Source organism: Mus caroli, chromosome 4 (assembly GCF_900094665.2).
Source record: "Mus caroli chromosome 4, CAROLI_EIJ_v1.1, whole genome shotgun sequence".
Classification (NCBI taxonomy): domain Eukaryota; kingdom Metazoa; phylum Chordata; class Mammalia; order Rodentia; family Muridae; genus Mus; species Mus caroli.
This window is the reverse complement of record NC_034573.1, coordinates 62,505,596-62,526,643: the sequence shown is the minus strand read 5'-3', so window position 1 is coordinate 62,526,643 and position 21,048 is coordinate 62,505,596. Positions and strand designations below refer to the sequence as shown.

Here is a 21,048-nt window from a genome sequence, read left to right as displayed (position 1 = left end):
TTCTTTCTTTCTTTCTTTCTTTCTTTCTTTCCTTCTTTCTTTCTTTCTTTCTTTCTTTCTTCTTTCTTTCTTTCTTTCTTTCTTTCTTTCTTTCTTTCTTTCTTTCTTTCTCCCTTTCTTGCTTTCTTGCTTTCTTTTGCTTTTTTATTTCTTTTACCCTAACTAGTTAGTACAGAAAAACAAGAACAATTATATTTTGGAAAGGCTGACACACTGTCCAGTTGCCATTCATTAAACCTATGGTTGATTACTAAGCTTACATTGTCATCAGTCCATTTTGACTACAGAGGCAGAAGAACCCTGAAGGATTTCAAAAGGTCTAAATATTCAGATTTGAATCATGATTCTGTTATTTTAATTGTGAGGCTTTAGACAGATCATTTCAATTTTCATTTGAGCATCCCCAAAGACTAATAGATCAACCTAAATTTTGGTAGGATGAAGAAGAGAATTGATGAGTACCAGCAGCCTGAAATGTACTTGGCTTAGTCAGAAAAATATAGACTACTTTCTTCCAAAATTGGCCTTTTAAGATGGGAGGTGGAAACCAAACAGATTAGTAAAACAATTTAAGTCAACACTTAATCCTACAACAAAGGCATTTGAACTCCAATAGTATGGGAAGGTCTATATTTCAGAACATGGGAGACAGGCTAACACACGAGGAAGAACTATTTTAGACATTAGATAAGATAAGATAAGATAAGATAAGATAAGATAAGATAAGATAAGATAAGATGCTGTAAGTGTAATAGGAGTGATAGATTGGAAAGACTCCAATCCTGCAAAGGGGAATGTGTATAGATAGTATGATGTGTAGTCTGAGGAGATGAAGAAGTGACAAAGATGTAGTAGTGTAGCAAGCTGCATCCATGGAATTAAGGATATTATCACCAAATCCCTGCAAATTAGAAAACACATCATGAAATGGATGGAAGGATAATAACCTTGGAGTTGGGTGAGTACACCTGAGAAGGATGAGGCAAGTGTCAGGAAAAGCAGGGAGTCTTCTTGGGTAATTCTGCCTGCTCCTGAATTCCACACATTCTTGATTGTACATCACAACATTGCCCTTCAAAGCACAGCCAGACATGAAAAAAAATTAATGAGGTTGAAGGGAAAATATTCCATATGTTCAGCGTGGGCAAGGTGGTATTCAAGTATAACACTCAAGCATTGCCTTTCTGAGTTGTGAGGCGAAATTTACATGCTTGGCAGTAAAATGTGGCTCTTTCATTTTCTCAGTTTTCCTTCCTTCTTCCTTCTCCCTCTTTATTTTATTTTTCTCTCCCTCGTTCTTACAACCTCCTCTCTTTGTGTGTGTGTGTGTGTGTGTGTGTGTGTGTGTGTGTGCGCGCGTGTGCGCGCATATTGGAGAGGGGGTGTTTTGGGAACCAAGGAGATAGAATATTCCACCCCAGCCGGCAGCTGTATATCTTTCAAAAAGTGCTTCCACTGGCCAAATCCCCCTCCAAATTATTTATGACTCCCATTGAAGCTAGCAGGACTTGGGCACCAATCTAGGGGGTCAGCAATGGCTCTCTTTGTTGGACACAGGTCACTGGGAGACAACTCTAGCTGTGACTGCTGTGTGAACCTCCGCTGCCGTAGAAATGGTTGTGTAACTTTAAACAGTAATGACATTTTGCAGAAAAGTGCTTTTTAATTGCTATGTCTTCATTATTCTCTTTTGAAATTTGCCCAGGGGATTCTGCCTCTGAGACAGCTCGTCATGTTCTGAGTTTCCATTTTTAAAGAGCAGCCAGTGTTCTGTTTCAGCTGTGCTGAGAAAACCCCCAACCCTAAATTTTATCTGTTTTCACTTGCATTAAATGGGGTAGGTAATACTGCCTTTTGTATCCTTGCCAAAAGGAGAAATGATTTGATGCAATTTTCTAAAAATGCTCTCCCCGAATTCCTTTTGGGCTGGGACCAAGAATAGAATATCCTATCCTCTACAAAAGGGAGAAAAAAAAGTGATGAGTTGTCTGAAAAAGTAGGACTGAGAATATAGTCTGTAGAGTTCCTTTAAGCAACAGAAACATAACCCCAATCCATAGACACAGTTGCCTATAGGGATCAGCTAAAAATAACTTTTGCTTTGGAGGAGAAAATGGCAACATAAATGAAGCAACTCAATAATGCACCCTATAATGAACTGCGAGCTTGCTTTGGAAAATACTTTATAGTTGGTTTGTGTTGCCTTGCCTTTGGTATCTCTCTCACCATATTCATATACTGAACCATTGGGACTGATAACTTGATCTCATGGGAACACCTTGATCAGTGGTAAAGAGTGTATCCAATGTCACAGGAGACCACTGTCCAGCATCACAGCATTCTCAGGATGCCTTCTCAGTAAGGTCGGTTACACCATAGTAACACTCCTCTGTTTCAGCAGGCAGAGAGCCTAAACCCACCTCATTAAATGACCTCTGCAGATGTTTAAAGATTCTCTTTGGAACTTTTATGCTGAAGTTTGTATTGAAGGTTTAGGCATTTTATCAGAGAAAGGACAACAACAGCATCACTATCATCTCCCTCACCAGAAGTTTCTTCACATCAAAAATAGGAACTCATTGGGTGTGGTGGCGCATGCCTTTAGTCCCAGCACTTGGGAGGCAGAGGTAGGCAGATTTCTGAGTTCAAGGCCAGCCTGGTCTACAGAGAGAGTTCCAGGACAGCCAGGACTAAACAGAGAAACCTTGTCTTGGGGAAAAAAAAAGAAAAGAAATGAAACTGGTTCAGTAGGTAAAGGTGCTTGATATCAGAAGTCAATTCCTGTGACCAGTACGATAGGAAGAGCAAATCAACTACTGCAAGTTGTTCTCCAGCTTCTACATGTATGTTGTGGCATGACTCAGCTACATATACATTTACACACAAAATAAAGTAAGTAAGAATTGATAGTTCAGGGTGTGTGTGTGTGTGTGTGTGTGTGTGTGTGTGCCAGCAACTGCTCCACTCAAATTATAGATATCTTTGCTTTCTTTCTCTAGATATAATGTAACTACTGCAAGTATCTCCATTTGAACATAATTTGAGAAAGTGAAGTTTTAGAGAGAGGATGAATAAGTTTGTTGGGATGATTTTGGTATGGAACTCAGTGGTAGCAATGGCCAAATTTTCATGTAGGCTATGGTTTCCTGCCATAGTCATGCTGAGACACACTCAGGTCTGTTTCTACTGGAGCAGTCAGAAAATTCTACTGTATTGTTTCCATATGGAACCAGAATAGAAATGCATTGTTTATATAACCGTAATTGTCATATATATTATATGTAATATGAAAAAAGAAAAAAAAAACAAGTCTGTAAACATAACTGAAAAATATAAACTAAAACGAGAGTAAAAGCAAGGACCCATTTTCCAGAAAATCTCGATTGAGCAGGATTGAAGAGTACTCCAGAAGCCCAAGTGAGAAACAAATACAAATCTAAATAAGCATCCAACCCTCTTTTTACAAAGTGAGAGGTAAAACCATAACTCTGCATGTTGAAGTCTAAAACTAATTAGCAGCCTCTGCAAAGCGAAGGGGACTATCCTAGACATGATCTGTTAGTCCAAATTTGCCTTTCTGGCTACTGTAGGCTTAAGCATGTACTTAGCTCATGCTTCTAGGTACCAACTTGCAGCTTTAGCCCAGATAAACCCCACTCAATCTTCCACTCTAAGGATTAAGAGTGTGATTATTCAAATATAGAAGAAGATCAGAAGATGTAGTCAAGGGTTCTCATCCTATACCCACGGGTTAGTCTCTTTGTCTTAGTGTTCCTTTGTGCCTTCACTTTTAGAGCAAACAGGAGAAAATTAGTATCTGTGATGCTCTTTTTCACAAATGTTTTAGTTTAATAATATATGCACTTATTCAACATTTCCCTTTAATTATATCACTCTTGCTCTTGAAATACTACTAATACGTATTCCCTGATCCATATGGTAAACACATGAACTGTAATGCATAATAAATTCCTTCCAGCCTTCTGGCCTCTGTAGCTCTCTCAGTCAGTTTTTCTACTACACCATATCCCTATCCACTGGAGTTTGTTTCATGTAGTTGGACTTCCCAGACACACTTCCCCTACCTTTGCCCATTCTATTATTCTTTTAACCATGGTTATTTCTTATGTACCTTCCAACAAGCCCAAATTCTTTATCCTGTGGAAAGCTGACCTTGCAACCTGAGGTATATAGTTCCAGGATCAAAGCTGCCTGACTTTTTTTTCCTGTGTCTCTTTCTGCTTTAGACCTGTAAACCATGTTAGGAAGACATGCGCCCATATATATCTCTGATGATTATATTGCAAATATTCTTTATAAAATATTTCATTGGACATGGTGGCATATACCATCTAACCCAGCAATTGGGAAGGAGAGGTATGCAGATTTTTGAGAGTTTGATTTTGAAACCCATGTGATAAGCATAGTGAGCTTCAGGACAGCCAGAGCTGCCTAGAGAGACCCTATTTTTTCAAAAAGTAAAATATCATTAAAAAATCTCTAAAAGCATTGGATAGCTCAGGACATGTTCATAAATAGAGTTCATAAATATTTCAAGAAATGAAAAGAAAATAAATGAAGGATATAAGAAAGATAAATAATGATGTTATGCATTCAGTAAGGGTTTTCTCTCCAAATAGAAGAAAATATACATTAGAGCATCTCCTGACTCATTACTAATATAACAGAGTAATGTCTGCATTTCCAAGAGAACCAAGGTCATGGCCTAAGACAGTGAATTATAAGCGAAGCAACTGAAGGCTCCACATTTTGCTGCCCATCTATATCTAAGAATGGTCTGGAATATTTTTATTCCAGTGCACAGGGAGAAGCCTTACAGGGCCAGATTCTTGTCACCTTTGGAGGCTGTTAATAAAACACCTTTTTATCCTTTCTGATTTTCCCTTCTTGCTATTTCTAACCAGGTCTTCAGATAATCTTCCCGCAGTATCTGCAAGAGAAGTTTGTTCAGTCGGCTTTGAGTTACATCATGTGCAATGGCGAGGGAGAGTATGTGTGTCAGAACAGCCAGTGTCGCTGCCAGTGTGCTGAGGAATTCCCACAGTGCAACTGCCCCATCACCGACATCCAGATCATGGAGTTTACGCTGGCAAACATGGCCAAGGCCTGGACTGAAGCTTATAAGGACCTGGAGAATTCAGGTACACAGACTACTACCGTGAATGCCTCTGGCCAAACCTAGAGAAATGATATCACCAAACTGCAGTAAAGACTGATGTGAGGAAAACCGAGTAAGGGCTCTTGTCCATGTTCAAGGGTTCAGGGTCAGGTTTAGTAGTCCTCACAACGCAGTAACACATTCAGTCTCCTGAATGAAACAGTGGTGTAAGGCAATGTGCTTGTACAATGTATCATCTCTCTTGGACTCATGACAAGGTAAGCCTGAGAAGACATCCATGCAGAGTGGCCAGAGTGGCGAGTCAGAGAATGTTATATTTATTCCCGAGTCTCTGTTTATATGTGACTGTGTTTATAAACGTAAGTGTGTATATGTATGAGTTAATCAACAAGCACACATAAGCATATATAAATGTGTGTATCTGTATGACTATATATGATAATAAGCACATGCATATGCACAGATATATACATGTCTTATGTGTGTCTAGCAAGATAAAATTATGTAGATACTTGAATATCACACAGACTATCAAAATTGAAATTTTCTTTACTGATAATTTAGCTATTTCCTACATTTCCTAGTTCAGAATAATGAGTTACAGGGGAGAAAAGTCAGTTCTCCAAGGTCAGGAGGGAGGTGAGGTTAAGGTCTCAAGTTGGACCTTTGCCTTCTTGAAGCTTTGAAGTCTGTCAGAAATCAATTATGTAACCATGTGAAAGATGCAAATGATTGTGACCTTTCAGGTGTCTATGCTTAAGGATGAGAAGCAGCTGGCACAGTGTTTCAGACATGCAGGCAGTGTGACTAACAAAGTGAACGGTGGCCATGTTGAAAACAAATGAAAGTCTTATTGTCCAGTGATTCAGAGACTCAGTTCACAAGTTTCCTAGGAGGGATGACCCCACTGAAAATCAGGAAGTATATGTAAAAATGTATAGAATGGCTTGCATATTTAGAAGGGGATTTCGAAGAGCTAGATGCTGGTTGTCTCAGAGAGTTTCATAGAAAATCTGAGATGATGTCCCAGAGCATGGCTTGAAGATGTATATTAGATAACATTATGGTTGTTAGTTTCCTTTGTGTTGAACACCAAGAAAATCTGAAATCAAGACCATACAGTCAGTTTTAGATAGGAAAAGTTTAAGAGTTCTTAGGAATTCCAAGAAGCCTCACCAAGACATAGTATACTTATAATATGTATTTTAGCATCTCTTAAGTGACTAACCTAATCAATAGAGCATTATAGTTTGAGATATATATTCTTCCGTCTGTTACAATTACATGAAACAAAGTAGGATGTGTATCCATGGAGCAGTAATGACACTGAGACTCACACTCTTCTCTGACATTACACTCTTTGTAAACGACAGGATTGGTAATTGAGACCCTGACTCCAAACCCCAGTTGTAACAGAAGTCTTTTCAATTTATTAATTCTACTGAACTTTGTAGGCATTGCCTCCTCTTCTGATAAAAGGGTGATGGAGGTGTCATGTTTATGTTTTGAATATTTGAAGTCATTTCAGTCTTTAGCCATAAAATCCTTTGACCAAACAAAACCTTAACTCAGAGCCACTGTGTATCACAAACAAAAGTAGAGTTTCACATGAGGTAATTTGAAATGACTGGTTGCCATGAACTTGAAACTCCCGCTTGCCAACATATAGGACGCATCAGAGATTCTTTCCTCCAGGGTCATGCAGCTTGGATGGAGCTACTGTGGATGTCTTATGAAGCCTTATCCATTAGTCTCTTTCAAATTCTTGAATCTGTGAAGCAGAGCAATCATGATAGAAGGGTATTGTGCTGATTCTTGGCCTCAAACAAACAAAATAGATTTGACAGATTCCTTTTACAAAAACCTGCTACTAATTACTAAAATTCCAAAGGAAACGCAGGCTGTCTGCACCAGTAGTAAGGAACTCTAGTTTCAAGAAGAAGCTACTATGAGTGGGTGAGTAAGAGGACAGAATGTGAGATGCCGCAGAATGAGAAAATGCTAAATGATTTGTTTTGCTCTTTTTCCTTATAAGGTATATATACATGGGTCTCCTGCACAAATCCATCTGAAATAAGTAAATCCCTCAATTTAACATGTGTCCACTTATTGAAACAAATATCTGTGTCATGAACTTGTACTTTTTCCTTCTATTTGTTCAAGTCCTTAGCCTTAATGGCTTAGCCCTGGGAGGAAAAATAGTAAAATAATAATGGCTTTTTTGATGGTTTCACAATTTCTAAATTTGGATTAGATCCTGTTATACAAATTTGACAGCTGTATTAATCAGGGCCCCATCTTCTTCAGTTGTCAATATAATATTTGATTTTTTTATATTTGATAATCATTACAACGTTTCTAAATGTCTGGCTGAAAACATTTGTTTTTAGAAAGTTTTTTTTTTCCCCTTGCAGTATGCCAAGAGTCAAGGTTTCTGTCTGTGTATTGAGAGGAAGTATAATACATTAAGTGAGAGCATGTATTCTAGATCAAGGCTGCAGTTTCAATTGTACCACCTACTGGCTATTGACCCTATGCGAGTTAGCTACCTCCTTTGTTCCAAACCACTGGAGGGAGACACTATAGATATGTAACTCCCAGGTTTGTTGTGAAGATCATTTGTGAGTTCCAAGTGCTTAGAATAAGGTTCTGTAACTGTTGAGAGCTATGCAAGTAGTCCTTATATATATGAACTAAATACGTGCATTGGACTGAAGTTTCCGTGCATATTTAATAGCATGAAATAAAAAAATTCAGGTATAACTAATGTGTTTGATTTGGTTTGGTTATTTTGTTTGTTTACTTATTCACTTTACAGCTTGATCCAAGACCCCTCCCTCCTCTCCTCACTGTCCCACCCTTATATACCCTCCCTCTTTACCCCCTCCACTTCTCTTCAGAGAAGGGGATGGCCCCGATTGGTACCCACTCACCCTGATACATCAAGTCACAACAGGACTAAATGCATCTTCTCGCATTGAGGCTAGACAAGGTAGTCCAGCTATGAAAAAGGGATCCGTATCCCACAACATAGTCATAGCCCCCTCTCCAATTGTTAAGGGACCCCCACATAAAGACCATGCTACATATCTGTTATAAATGTATAGGGGGCCTAGGGAACTGGCCCATGTATCCACTTTGGTTGATAGTATTCAGTCTCTGTGAGCCCTTTTGGGCCCAGGTTAGCTGACTCTGTAGGTCTTCTTGTGGTGTCCTTGACCCCTCTGGCTCCCTTATTCCCTCACCCCATTCTTGCACAAGACTCCTCAAGCTCTGACTTGCAGAGTTGTGGGTCTCTGTATCTCTTTCCCTAAGCTGCCAGATAAAGCCTCTCAGAACAGTTACACTAGGTTTGTCTCTGCAAGCATCACCAAAAATCATTAGTAGTGTCTAGGGTTTACTCTCTCCCATAGGATGGGTCGCAAGTTGGGCCAGTCTTTGGTTGTCCATTTCCTCAGTTTCTGTTCCATCTTTATCTCTGCACTTATTGAAGGCAGGAAAAAAATGTGTTAAAGGTCTAATGGGTGAGTTTATGTTCCTGTCCCTCCACTAGAAGCCCTATGTGTTTACAGGAGGTGGTCTATTCAGGCTCTATTTCCCCCCTATTTAGGATCTCGGCTAGGGTCATCCCCAAAGACTCCCAGGAGTTTCTTCTGTCCCAAGGCTGTGCCTCTCCTCCACTGATTTCGGTTGTCTCTTTTAGCCCTCTCCACTTCCCCACAACTGGTCTCTACCCTATTCCCCTTCTCACCCTCCCCTAGTCCCCTCCCTCCATCTACTTCATATTTCTCTTTTATTTCCCCTTCTAGATGATATTTAAGTAGCCTTCCTTGGGCCCTCTTTGATACATAGATTCTTTGGGTCTATGGATAGTAGCATGGTCATACTGAAGTTTATAGTAGCTAATGTCCACTTATATAAGGACTCATAGTCTTTCTGGGTCTGAGGTCCCACACTTAGAATGGTATTTTCTAGCTCTCTCTATTTGCCTGAAACCTCTTATCTGTAAAAATGAGCCATATTTTGTTTCATTTTCCACAGCAGTTGAGAAGGACACTGGGTGTCCTGAGAAAGTGTCAGAGTAGATAAGAGAAAGTTTTACTCTTGGCTCTTGAAGCTCTATGCCTGTGTTATCTTTCAAAAAAATCAACTTATTGTTCTGGGCTTTAGTTTCCTATATGTGTGGGTCAAGAAAGTTGAGCTAGGTTATTTCTAAGGTTATGTCAAACCTGAGATGTTGCTCATAAATTCAAATATTGGGAGCTGGAGCTGAAAGGTTTACCAAGGGATCTCTTACTATGTCTTAAATTGTAGCTTCCCTGCACCAGAGAAGATGCCATATAGTTGACACCTAGGACTTCAAATGGCAGTTGGATCATGAGTGTAGAGTTTCACTTCCTTCAGTTCTCCATCAGTCCTACAGGTTACCTTAAAGAGAAAGATTCAGTTGAGGGCTAATATGGGTTTAACACCACTCTGGATCTATGAGAGTCCTGTACTTCAAAGAGATTTATTCACTTAGCACACAACAGTATCTGACAAGAATTTATTAACACTGTTTTCTTCACATTTATTTTCAGTTACAATTCTACCAAAATCATAAGAGATTGATTTTCTATGTAGATTGTCTAAATGCTTTCAATTTTTTTTAAATTAAGAATAGTAATTTGATTCAAAAGGCACTGTTAAGTGTGAGTGCAAAAAGTATGTATTGTAACCTGACATGCCCGTGCTGGAAGTCTGTAGAATCTTATCTTAAATATAGATGCCTCCTACAGGTACCCTTCAATACAGGTACAATGTCATCAGCACATCAGACTATGTAGTGTTATACTGGGCTCATTCAGATGACAGGGTTGTTCATTGACAAATGGAGCTAAACATCAGGAACCAATACAGGCCTGACCAAAAACCAACTAGTGTGTCCTTTCCTGGGGAAAACCTGTTTCTACATCTCTCAGCATTCCTTAGTTGCTCTGTGTATGGTAGAGGCTTTGTGAGAGTTCCCGGGTTGACTCTTGTATGTCCAGTGTTATCCATGCTTGGCTCAGGATAAGCAGTCATATGGGTTAGACTGTATGGGAGTGGCTTCCACCATTTCTTGGAGAAACACTCTCAAAACAAACTCCCTGATATTCTGGCTCTATGAATCTTTATGGCCACTCTTCCTCAGTGTTTCTGAAACCTTCTATGTGGGAATGGTGGTATAAGTGTATCCAGTAGGGCTGGGTCCACAACTCTGTATGCTGATTGATTTTGGTAGTCTATGATGATCTCCATCTGATGCACAAACCAGTTCCCTTAATGATGGAAAAGGAGTCCACTTATATCTGAAGATTTAAAACTAGGAGCCTCTGGGGAGAGAGAACATGTAACATTTGTCTTTCTGTGTCTAGGTAACTTCATTCAACATGATCTTTTCTGGATACATCCATTTACCAGCAAACTTTATGATTTCGTTTTTCTTTATAGTAGAATAATATTTTGTGGTGTATGTGTACCACATTTTCATTATCCTCTTTGTTGGCTGAAGGACATTTATGTTGTCTCCATTTTCAAGGTATTATGAAGATAGCAGAAAATACTAAAGGGATAAGTGAGAACCAAATCTTTAAACAGAACTGCAGATGGTGGCTGTCATGCTTACCCCTTCTCTCCTGACTCTTGTCTCTTGTCAGATGAGTTTAAGTCATTTATGAAGCGTCTCCCAAGCAACCACTTCCTGACGATTGGCAGCATCCACCAGCACTGGGGCAATGACTGGGACCTGCAGAGTCGTTACAAGCTCCTACAGAGTGCCACTGAGGCTCAGAGGCAGAAAATCCAGAGGACCGCCCGCAAGCTCTTTGGCCTCAGTGTGCGCTGCCGCCACAATCCCAACCACCAGCTGCCTAGAGAGAGGTATGTGCTCTTACATCTCCACTTCTACAATGTCCTATATCCCCACGGCTCATTGTCAACCAGCACATTCTTCTAAAACAGAGGGACGTGTGCTTCAAGTAGCCTATTTAGTACTCTTTAAGCAAGGCAGTCCATGATCCTTTTTGCATTTGGTTCTTGCAACTATTAAATTCTATATTCTTTATAAGTATATCATTGTTCTTTGTGGGTTCTCCATATAGTTCTTTCAACTTTTAAATTCTATATGCTTTATAAGTGTATCATTGTTCTCTGTCTGGGTTGGGTTCTCCATCTACAGTTTAACTAACCTCAGATTGAAATTATCAAAATACAATTTGTGTTTCTACTGCACATGCTTAGATTTTTTTTTCTAGGCATTTTTTTCTAAACCACATGATGCATGTATGTTAAATGAAGAATTACAAGCACCATGGGGATGACTTAAAGTACAGAAGCAGTTGTACATGGGTAATATACAAATGCTACCTGCATTTCATTTAAAAGATTTGCACACCCACTGATTTGAGCATCCCTGTGAAAAGTCTGAAATCCGTTTCCCAATAATGACAAAGGAAATTGAGCAATGAAGGTCAGCTTTGCCTTGTTTGTGCCATTCTTTTTTATTTTATTGGATATTTTACTTATTTACATTCCAATCTCCTTTCTCACTTTCCCCTCCAGAAACCCCCTTTCCCATCCACCCTCCCCCTGCTTATATGAGGGTACTCCCGCACCCAACTATGTCAGAGTGACAGTGACTTCCAACACTGGTGCCAGCAACTATATGGCACCCTTAAGTTTACTTAAAATTCAATATCTGTACAATTTTTAAAGTACTTGGTTAGGAAGAATTAAGAATCACTTCTTAATGGTAAAGAAACTGAACTAAGCAGTCAGTTGAGGTTAGTTGAGGACTTTTGATCAAGGCCGAGAGTGAAGTGGAACAAATATAGCATCGACTAGTGAAAACTTTACGGATTATAGAGGCCAGTCCCCTCTGTGTATGACCCTATCTAATTTTGTCTCCTTTGCCTACTCTGGTTCTAGCTTCACCCTGTCTTGTATCATTTACACTGATTTCCAGTGGGAACTACAAGAATGAACAGACAGGGTCTACCTTTTCAATGAAGAAGACAGTATTCAATCTCGGTTGGTCAAACTCTATTCTTCCAGGCAATTTATGATCTATCTGCAGCTGAGAAATTTCTATAGCATTGTATCAAGGGTTTCAATGAAGCTGTCACAAGACAGCCATAAAACAGTTGGGGAGCAGGGTGGACTAAATCCAAGTAGGGAGCCCGAATCACACTTGTTATCCTGATTCAGTCAGAACTTTTCTGTTATCATTCATTCTGTATTGGTGGCAGTATCTTGCCTTTTATTTTATTCAGAGGAAAAAAATCCAAATTTTTAACCAATGAGATAAGTTTGGGGATAGGAAGATAGCTTAGTGATTAAGAGTACTTTTTGCCCAATCACGAGGACTACCATTCTCATTTTGTGCCCACTGAGCAAGCTACACATTTGGCACACATATATAACCTTAAATCTAATCAGAGAGGAGGCAGGAATGCTGCGATTTCTTAGAGGAGAAAACACAAGTCTCATGATTAGAGAGAAGATTTGTCTCAAAGAAACACATAAAAAATGAGAGACAAGGGAACTCTCTCTGGCCTTTGCATGTATACACAAGTATGCACATCTTCATGTACAAATGTATATAAGTGCAGACACACACACACTTACATTTTGCAAAACCACGTGAAATTTACATAGCATGATCTGTCTTGGCCACCGTGTGTGTGTGTGTGTGTGTGTGTGTGTGTGTGTGTGCATTCATTTTCCAATTGTGAAGTCCATAAAAATGAATTTCAGAGCACTGAAGTCACTAGTTCAAAGCTGCTGCAGTAAACCAGAGGTTTTCATATGGGGTTGACTCCGTCCCCAAGGAATATGTGGATATGTACAAGGACATTTTTAATTGTCACATGGAATGATATTATACAGGACAGTCTCTTAAAGAATGATCTGACTCCGAAAATCATAGAGAATGAGACTTAGCCAAGCTGTTGTAAAGCAAGAATCAAAATGGCATTCAAATCTACAAATCCAAATCTGTCCTCTGAAATGTCTGGTGTGCTAGCACACAAGACAAGAATGAAAAATCATTATATTTCTCTGGATAGATCAAACTGTGTATCCCAGTTTGAAACTTTCTCCTCTATGCTTCTACACCAATAGCTAACGTTGCTTCCTCTGTGAAGTCTTCCCTAATTGTATACAAAGTGTTGTTGATTCCAAGTTCTCACTTATATAGAACTACATTTCCTAATGCACCATCTCTTTTTCCTGCACTGTGTCCTGTATCCTTACACACTAGTGCTGTTCATCTTTGCTTGCCACAGACCTTCCAATTCTGAGTCCACTGCATTGTCTCTCATTTGTAATAACCGTTTGGAGAGTGAAATCGATTTTTTTTCTCTGTCAGTTGCTGACGTGTTGCTGTACTGCTGAACCACAGACTTGGAAAAGGGTCTGTTCACAAATTAACTTCCCTGTTGCACACAGCAGATGCCCAAGCGGCCACCATAAGGGAGTCTCTGAAGTAGAACCATTAGATTTATCAGGCCTATGGCAGGTGACCAGCCTCAGGCGCTGTTTGTGGCTCGAAAGTAAGTGAATAGATTCCACACTGCTATGAAAGATGGTTCTCAGAGCAGGAGTGAGGAAAGGTTCCTATGTGAATCGGAAAATAAAATTTACCTCAGGTGGGTATTTTGTAAAGGTTATTTCAGCTAAGTCCTAAAGACTAGGCAGCTTAAACAGCAGACATCTATTCTCTTACAATTCTAGTAGCTTGAAGTTTAAACACAGACTTTGGGTTTACAGTCTGGGTAGGGTTGTTTCTTCTGAGGACTCTATGGCTTGTCTGTGTCCTGTGCCCCGGGTTCCTTTCACCCAGGTATGTCTGTGTCCTCATCCTCCCTGCTTTAAAACCAGTCATACTGTATTACCATTCGGCAGTAATGAGCCCATTTCAACCTAAAAATGACGTCTGAATACAGTTATGTTTAGCTGTGCTGGGCGATCAGGTCTTCAATCTTTGCATTTGCCAGGGAAGTTAGATAACCCAGACCATACCACTGGAAAGCAGTGATTTTCAACCTTTCTAATGCTGAAACCTTTTAACATACTTGTGACGCTCACTCATAAAATTATTCGGCTGCTATTTCATAACTACATTTCTGCTATTGTTGTGAATCATAGTATGAATATCTAATATGCAAGATATGCTATGAGCCATAGGTCACGAAACCACTGCTCTAAAATATTTCTGTCACATCTTTAGATGAAGTGACTGTGAGTTCCAAGACTGACCAAACAGAAGTAAATCCGAGCAAAAGGAGCAATATTTAGCTTATTACAAAACTATTCGTGCATCTATAATATTTCTTGAGTGTCGCTTCAGAAATTCCAAGTAAAGAGACTGAGGAAACACATTAACTAAATTGGAGAAGAAATCTACAGGCCATAAATCATCACTGGCACACTGGATCTAAGAAGAGACAGAAAGATGTCATATGCGCATGTGGATAGAGGAAGGGCCAAAATGGTAAAATGTGGGAACTGGACAGTCCAGGAACCTGAACTTAAATGAAGGATTTGATTATGCCTTAGTATTAGTGAGGCTGTATCATCTTGGATAAATGACTTCCTGATTCCAAGCTCAGGTGTTCACCACTGTACCTAACTCTTTCTTTCTGCTTGTGGAACTTGCCAGAAGTGCATAGCTAGAAATACCATACTGCTTACTGGGATCTTAAGTCCAGAGCTCTGGGTGTTGACTTGCCCAAGTGAAAAGGAGAAAACTGATCTTAATCCTATCATTCCTTTCACTTTCTCTAGGAGAGTGTCTGGAATTCTCAGTTGGCAAGTCACTAAGTGATGTACATACACAGAGGAATGAATTCGATACTGCCGAGGGTGGGAGCATACAAAATGAGGCTCTGAAGCCTTCCCAGGGGAGCTGAACTTCCTTGGCCTGGCTGTGGGCTGTTTCCTGACATGTGAATCAGAGACTTTAATGAGCATTTCTCAGACTAGCAGGGCACCTCTCTGCCAAAGAGCTGTGTCAGACAGAGGTGATAGCAGTGAGAACCTTGAGTCACCTCTAGCTGAGCAAGTTTATGTTTGCAAATGAACTGATTGCTCAGCTTCAATTTGTCTGCTTGTTGAACTCCATAGGAGCTGTGTGCTCTGAGCAGGTGCTGTTATTGCAACAGGTGCTACTGCCATTTTTACTTGTCTCGAGGAAGGGTGGCATTGAGGCAGGATGGGAGAGGGGAAGAGAAAAGATCATTTACTATATACAGGTTGGAGTCAGGTCTTTCTGACATTTCCCAGCCCTCAAGCTTTATGTAAGTACCTGCACCTCATTTGGGACACTGGATAATGGTAATTGCCTGCAGGTTAAAGTAGATGGATGAAGATTTTTAAAATTTAAAAACCTAGTGAAATATTTGACTCTAGTCAAAAGTGGCAAGGAATTCATTTCTTATGTATGTTCTATATGCATGGTATTCTGTTGTCTTGTGTGAATTCATTGTCTTATCACATCATTGTTTCACGAAACAGGTACTGTTACTATTCTCATATTACAGTACAGATAAAACCACTGAGGCAAAGGAATGTTAGGGATGTGCCAAAGAATTGCCAGTCATTATTGATATTTCAAAGGAGTCATTTGATTTTTTAGTGAGAGGTTAACTCTGGATGTTTAGAACTTTATTTGATGAAAGTTTATTACTGGGCTGTTAGGCAGAAGACACATCTTAGTTATCTATTCATGAAAAAAATACCCTAGAACACTCAAAATCATGCACTATGACCCCTCGTGATTGTATAAGTTGACTTGGTACAGTTGGAAGACTCTCAAATTGGCTGAGACCAATGTCCTTGGGTGACTTTCCTCAGTGGACTTCCAAAGTATCTCCCTTCCAGATTTGGCAGTTGATGCTGGCTGTCAGCTGGAGGCTCAGCTGGGGCTGTCAACTAGAATGCTTACCCATGTCCTCTACATGTCATTTGGTCTTTTTGCAGCATGGCAGCTGGGCTATTGAAAGAGGACATCCTAAAAACAAAGGAAGGCCTAAGATTTCTTCAAACTTATCTTTGACAGCTAGAAAGTATCAATTCCATTTTTTTATAATATTCCATTGAATATTGTGAGAATCTTTCAAGTGTGAGATAAGTCACAGAAAACTCCCCTGCCAGTCCCTTTTACATTTGGCATACCCTATTTGTGTAGTAGGATCTGTCACAAGGGCCATTTCACAGGTACAGTAGAAAATCGCCAGGACTGAATACCCACAACTTTAAAGAAGATCTCAATCATGACAGAAACCCTATAGTTGGTCATACCAATCATAGCCTGGAATTTGTACAGTTGCATTACTTCCCTTTCACTAAGCACTGCACCTTGAACGGGGATGGGTCTTACTCATTTTTCTCATTTTAATAGCCTTGAAAAGAGCACGCATGCCTAACCTGAAAATCTGTCTTATGTTTCGAGGGTTTTTATTTTTTATTAGCAATTTTTTTTTCTGGCACAACTTTATACTTACATGTTACTTTGATTCTCCATTCTTATTTTCTTTCTTTCCTTACCAACCTAATCTACTTTCCCTGGATATCTTACCTATTCAAAAGTTTGGGCTTAATTTAGCTTCCAACTGAATTTAAGTGGAACCCACTGTGTGACCCTGAGTTTGGAATTAACCATTAGAGCCTGGGCTTCACTTCATAGTAGATATATAGCTAGAAACCATGTTTTTCCCTCTCATCAATTCTCTTGGTTGCCCACAAATCAGACATAAGTGGTTGGGTTCCAGGAGTTCCGTGCCCCTTTATAGCTGACTGTTAGAAGGATATTATTTCTATGTACTCTGCAGTATGCACAATCTATGGATATGGTTTTCTGAGTCTTCTTTAGAAGATGGTATTTTAGCCCCCTCTTACAATTCTATAATTTAACATTTTCTCTATCTCCCTTTCTGAAATGTTCCTTGATCTTTACAGGGGGTAATATAAATTTCTTGTTCAGGAAAGAACCCTCAGGCCCCGTTTATTCTCAGCATCTTGTATAACCATGGATCACTGCAAGATATTTCTCTATTTCAGGATGAAAATACCATTTGTCTATGGATATAAACATACATATTTAGGGAATATCTGATGATATGACAATTGAGATAAGAAATCCTCTTACATGCTCCTAAAATTGTGTGTTTTAGAGTTAGTTTATAGTATTAAACATAGGTCTCTCTTATAGTGAGCGCCCAAATCAAAAAAGTAAGTAGTTATCTCCATAACAAAGATACCACCATTGCACCAATGGTGCTCGTTTTCTTATAGTTCAGAGAATTTACTACTGGGTTGTGGGATAACTACCCCTCAGCCCCCTGCATAGTACCATGGGATTATGTAGTATAAAAAACAGTGACATTGAGTATCAATGGGGATCAAAATAACTATACCAGGTAGGGCAAATAAGATTAATAGTAATGGCAGCAATAATATCAGTGATAACAGGAATGCACAACAACAACAACTAATTATATAATGAGCAGGTGATAATGTAGCAGATGATAGAACTCATTATGTGCACATATTTTTGAATCAGACTCTTTAGGTTCAAATCTCAACACTATTGCCAGATAGTGATTCTGGCATGAGGTACTACCCTTTTGTTTAGAAGTGGATGCTCACAGTCATCTATTGGATTGAACACAGGCCCACAATGGAGGAGCTAGAGGAAGTACCCAAGGAGCTAAAGGGGTCTCCAACCCTATAGGAGGAACAACAGCAATATGAACTAAGCAGAACACCCCAGAACTTGTGTCTCTAGCTGCATATGTAGCAGAGGATGGCCTTGCCGGGAGGAGAGGCCCTTGGTCTTGCAAAGATTATATGCCCCAGTACAGGGGAATGCCAGGGCCAGAAAGCGGGAGTGGGTGGGTTGGGGAGCAGGGCTTGGGGAAGGTATAGGGGACTTTCGGGATAGCATTTGAAATGTAAATGAAGAAAATATCTAATAATAAAAAAAGAAAAATATGAAGCTAGTAATATTACACACATCATGCAAGTGTTTAGTGAATTATAGATTTTTAAGCATAGGAAAGACTAATGGTGAACTTGATAAGCAAAATTCTCACTAAAAATAACATTGACATTTTACCTATTAATTTCTTATAAGACCCTTATTACTCAATAATACAGAGTGCTGGTAGTAATGGCATGATACATCTTGCATGTTATTCTTCTCCTATCTCTGGGGAGTAGGTGTTGTTGGTCTATGGACAAAAAGAACTGACAAGCCAAGAGATATAACTAATATATCTTAGATTATACCACCACTGAAAGAAAGGTTTAAAATTATGTTGCTGGCTACCTAAATTGGCTGAATAGAATAGTTCCTTGTGTGGATAAGGAAAAGCCCATGCTATCCAAGAAATGTGCTGTGCAAACTGAGATCTGGGTTGAGGTGGGATACCCAGGATTCAGTGTGGCAATATCAAAATCAGGGTGAGATTTTCATGATTAGAGTTATGGGAGACAAGGATTAAGGTTTATAGGTGCTGGTCCCATGATTGAGGCTAAAAAAAAAAAAAAAAAAAAAAAAAAAGGACTCTTATGAGGGTTATGGTGACTTTCCTGTTGTGCAGCTTTGAATCAAGCTCTGAATTCCTAAGCAAGATGTAGGCAGAAATTCTTTAGCTTGAAAAGAGTCTTGGCTTAATTCAGAATAATGGAACAAATGTCTCCTGAGTAGTTACCACGTTCATGATTTTGAAGTGCCAAAACCCAAAAATAAGTCATGTGTGTGTATATCTCTGTCTCTGTCTCTGTTTCTCTCTCTCTCTCTCTCTCTCTCTCTCTCTCTCTCTCTCTCTCTCTCTCTGTGTGTGTGTGTGTGTGTGTCTCTGTGTGTGTATACCAATAAAATAACTCATATATATGACACAATGTCCAGTTCAGGAGCAGAAACACATTAGCTCTGCTCATATCAGCTGCTGAGTGAAGTCTCTCTGGTCTCTTTTATTATGATTATGCAAAGTTGGTTGGTAGATATTTTTGTCATGGAGGAGATTATGCACACTTTTATAATACTCATATATTCTATCCAGCCTTGAAGGGAGATACACACAGATATCTATAAAGAATTTGATTTCAGTATTGGTATTTTCTTCTTACTGCTAAAGGGAGAGGGAGAAAGTGAACATGAAGAAATGAAGGTAGAACATCTTCTGGGTATAGTGCTTGGCAAATACAGAAGTGGATGCTCACAGTCATCTATTGGATGGAACACAGGGTCCCCAATGAAGGAGCTAAAGAAAGTACCCAAGAAGCTGAAGGCATCTGCAACCCTATAAGAGGAAGAACAATATGAACTAACCAGTACTCCCCAGAGCTTGTGTCCCTAGTTGCATATGTAGCAGAGGATGGCCTAGTCAGCCATCAATAGGATTAGAGGCCCTTGGCCTTACAAATATTATATGCCCCAGTACAGGCGAATGCCAGGGCCATGAAGCAGGGGTGGGTGGGTTGTGGAGCAGGGCTAGGGGAGGGTATAGGGGACTTTCGGGATAGCATTTGAAATGTAAATGAAGAAAATATCTAATAAAAATTTAAATAAAATAAAACAATGAAATATAGACAAAAACCAGAAATGAAGATAGAAAGAGTTTGGGGTTGTGTGAAATAAAAATGAATGTATGAAGGAAGGAAGGGAGGGAAGTGAAAAATAAAGCCTCTCAGGAAATGCTGTATTCTCAATCATGGAACCATTAAGTGACCATCTTGTCTACCAGCATCATGTAAGTCTTTGGGGGAGTAGTTAAAGATAAAAATAACAATGCCCTCAGTATACCATTGTCTATATGTGGCAGGGTATAAAAGAGACTGTTTTATAAATGATGAACTTGAGCTTAAGTCATCACTGTCCTATATGGTATACAGGTTGAATAGGAAATAATTGCAACTCACTTTTAGCTAAAACAGTGTTGTTTTCTTTATGGGAATTTTGAATTAAACTCATTTTGGGTAGATAAGGTGATTTTTCTTTTGGCAAAACAACTTGAAAACAATGAGGCTTAATTATCTCTGAGGTCCTTCCCACGTCTATGAGAAATAACACTTAGAGTAATCATTCTATTCTGAAATATTGGTAGAAGGTCAGTAATTGAATCTTTGAGCAGAGCTGCTCTCAGATAATGCTAATTAGTCAAATTTAATGAGTACCCTGTAGTTCAAACTATGATCTGCTTTTGCCTGAATATAGAATACCCTCTTAAGTAAGTGTCCCAGAATCAACTCTGATCACTTTTCAATTTGTACTCCCAGAAGCCATCAGAATTATTACTTAAGAAGCAGATCTAGCCTTGTCCCCAGTTCACTAAAAGCCATTTGACAAATACTAATTTTGATGAAAGGAATGGAATTATAAGGTGACCTCCAGATCTGATAAAAACTAGTCTGTGACAAGTTCTCTTATATATAATCTCTGTCTCTGTCTCTCTGTCTCTCTGTCTCTGTCTCTGTCTCTGTCTCTCTCTCTCTCTCTCTCTCTCTCTCTCACACACACACACACACACACACACAAACACACACACATACTGTAGCCTCTACCTGTTTTTCAAATCTCAAGTCAGATAGTTCCTTCTGGTTATCTTGTTTCTATGAAAAGTCTGCCTCATGTCTCATTTCACATGATTTCTTAGCACTGTTTCTGTGTGGATGTTAAATCACAGTCCACCATTATACCATAATATACCAAGCACAGTACAAAACTACCAGCAATGTACAAGCATCTCTATCAACATATTTTCCCATCTTCATCTCAGAACTTCTTAGCATAGAAACTGTCACACCATATACATTTGGAAAATGAAGTGATTATGTTTCCCTCAGAATGGTGACATACTGACATCATGATGTCAAAACTGAAC

The 21,048-nt window shown here is 39.3% G+C and overlaps 1 protein-coding gene across 1 annotated transcript in view; it reads left to right on the top strand.

Moving 5' to 3' along the window:
• Brinp1 (BMP/retinoic acid inducible neural specific 1) overlaps nt 1-21,048 on the top strand; it is a 192,757-nt gene that overhangs the window by 151,426 nt on the left and 20,283 nt on the right. Inside the window, exons 6-7 of the mRNA XM_021161100.2 lie at nt 4,926-5,162; nt 10,819-11,041. Of these exons, the coding sequence (XP_021016759.1) occupies nt 4,926-5,162; nt 10,819-11,041 (460 nt within the window). The remainder of the gene's footprint in view (nt 1-4,925; nt 5,163-10,818; nt 11,042-21,048) is intronic.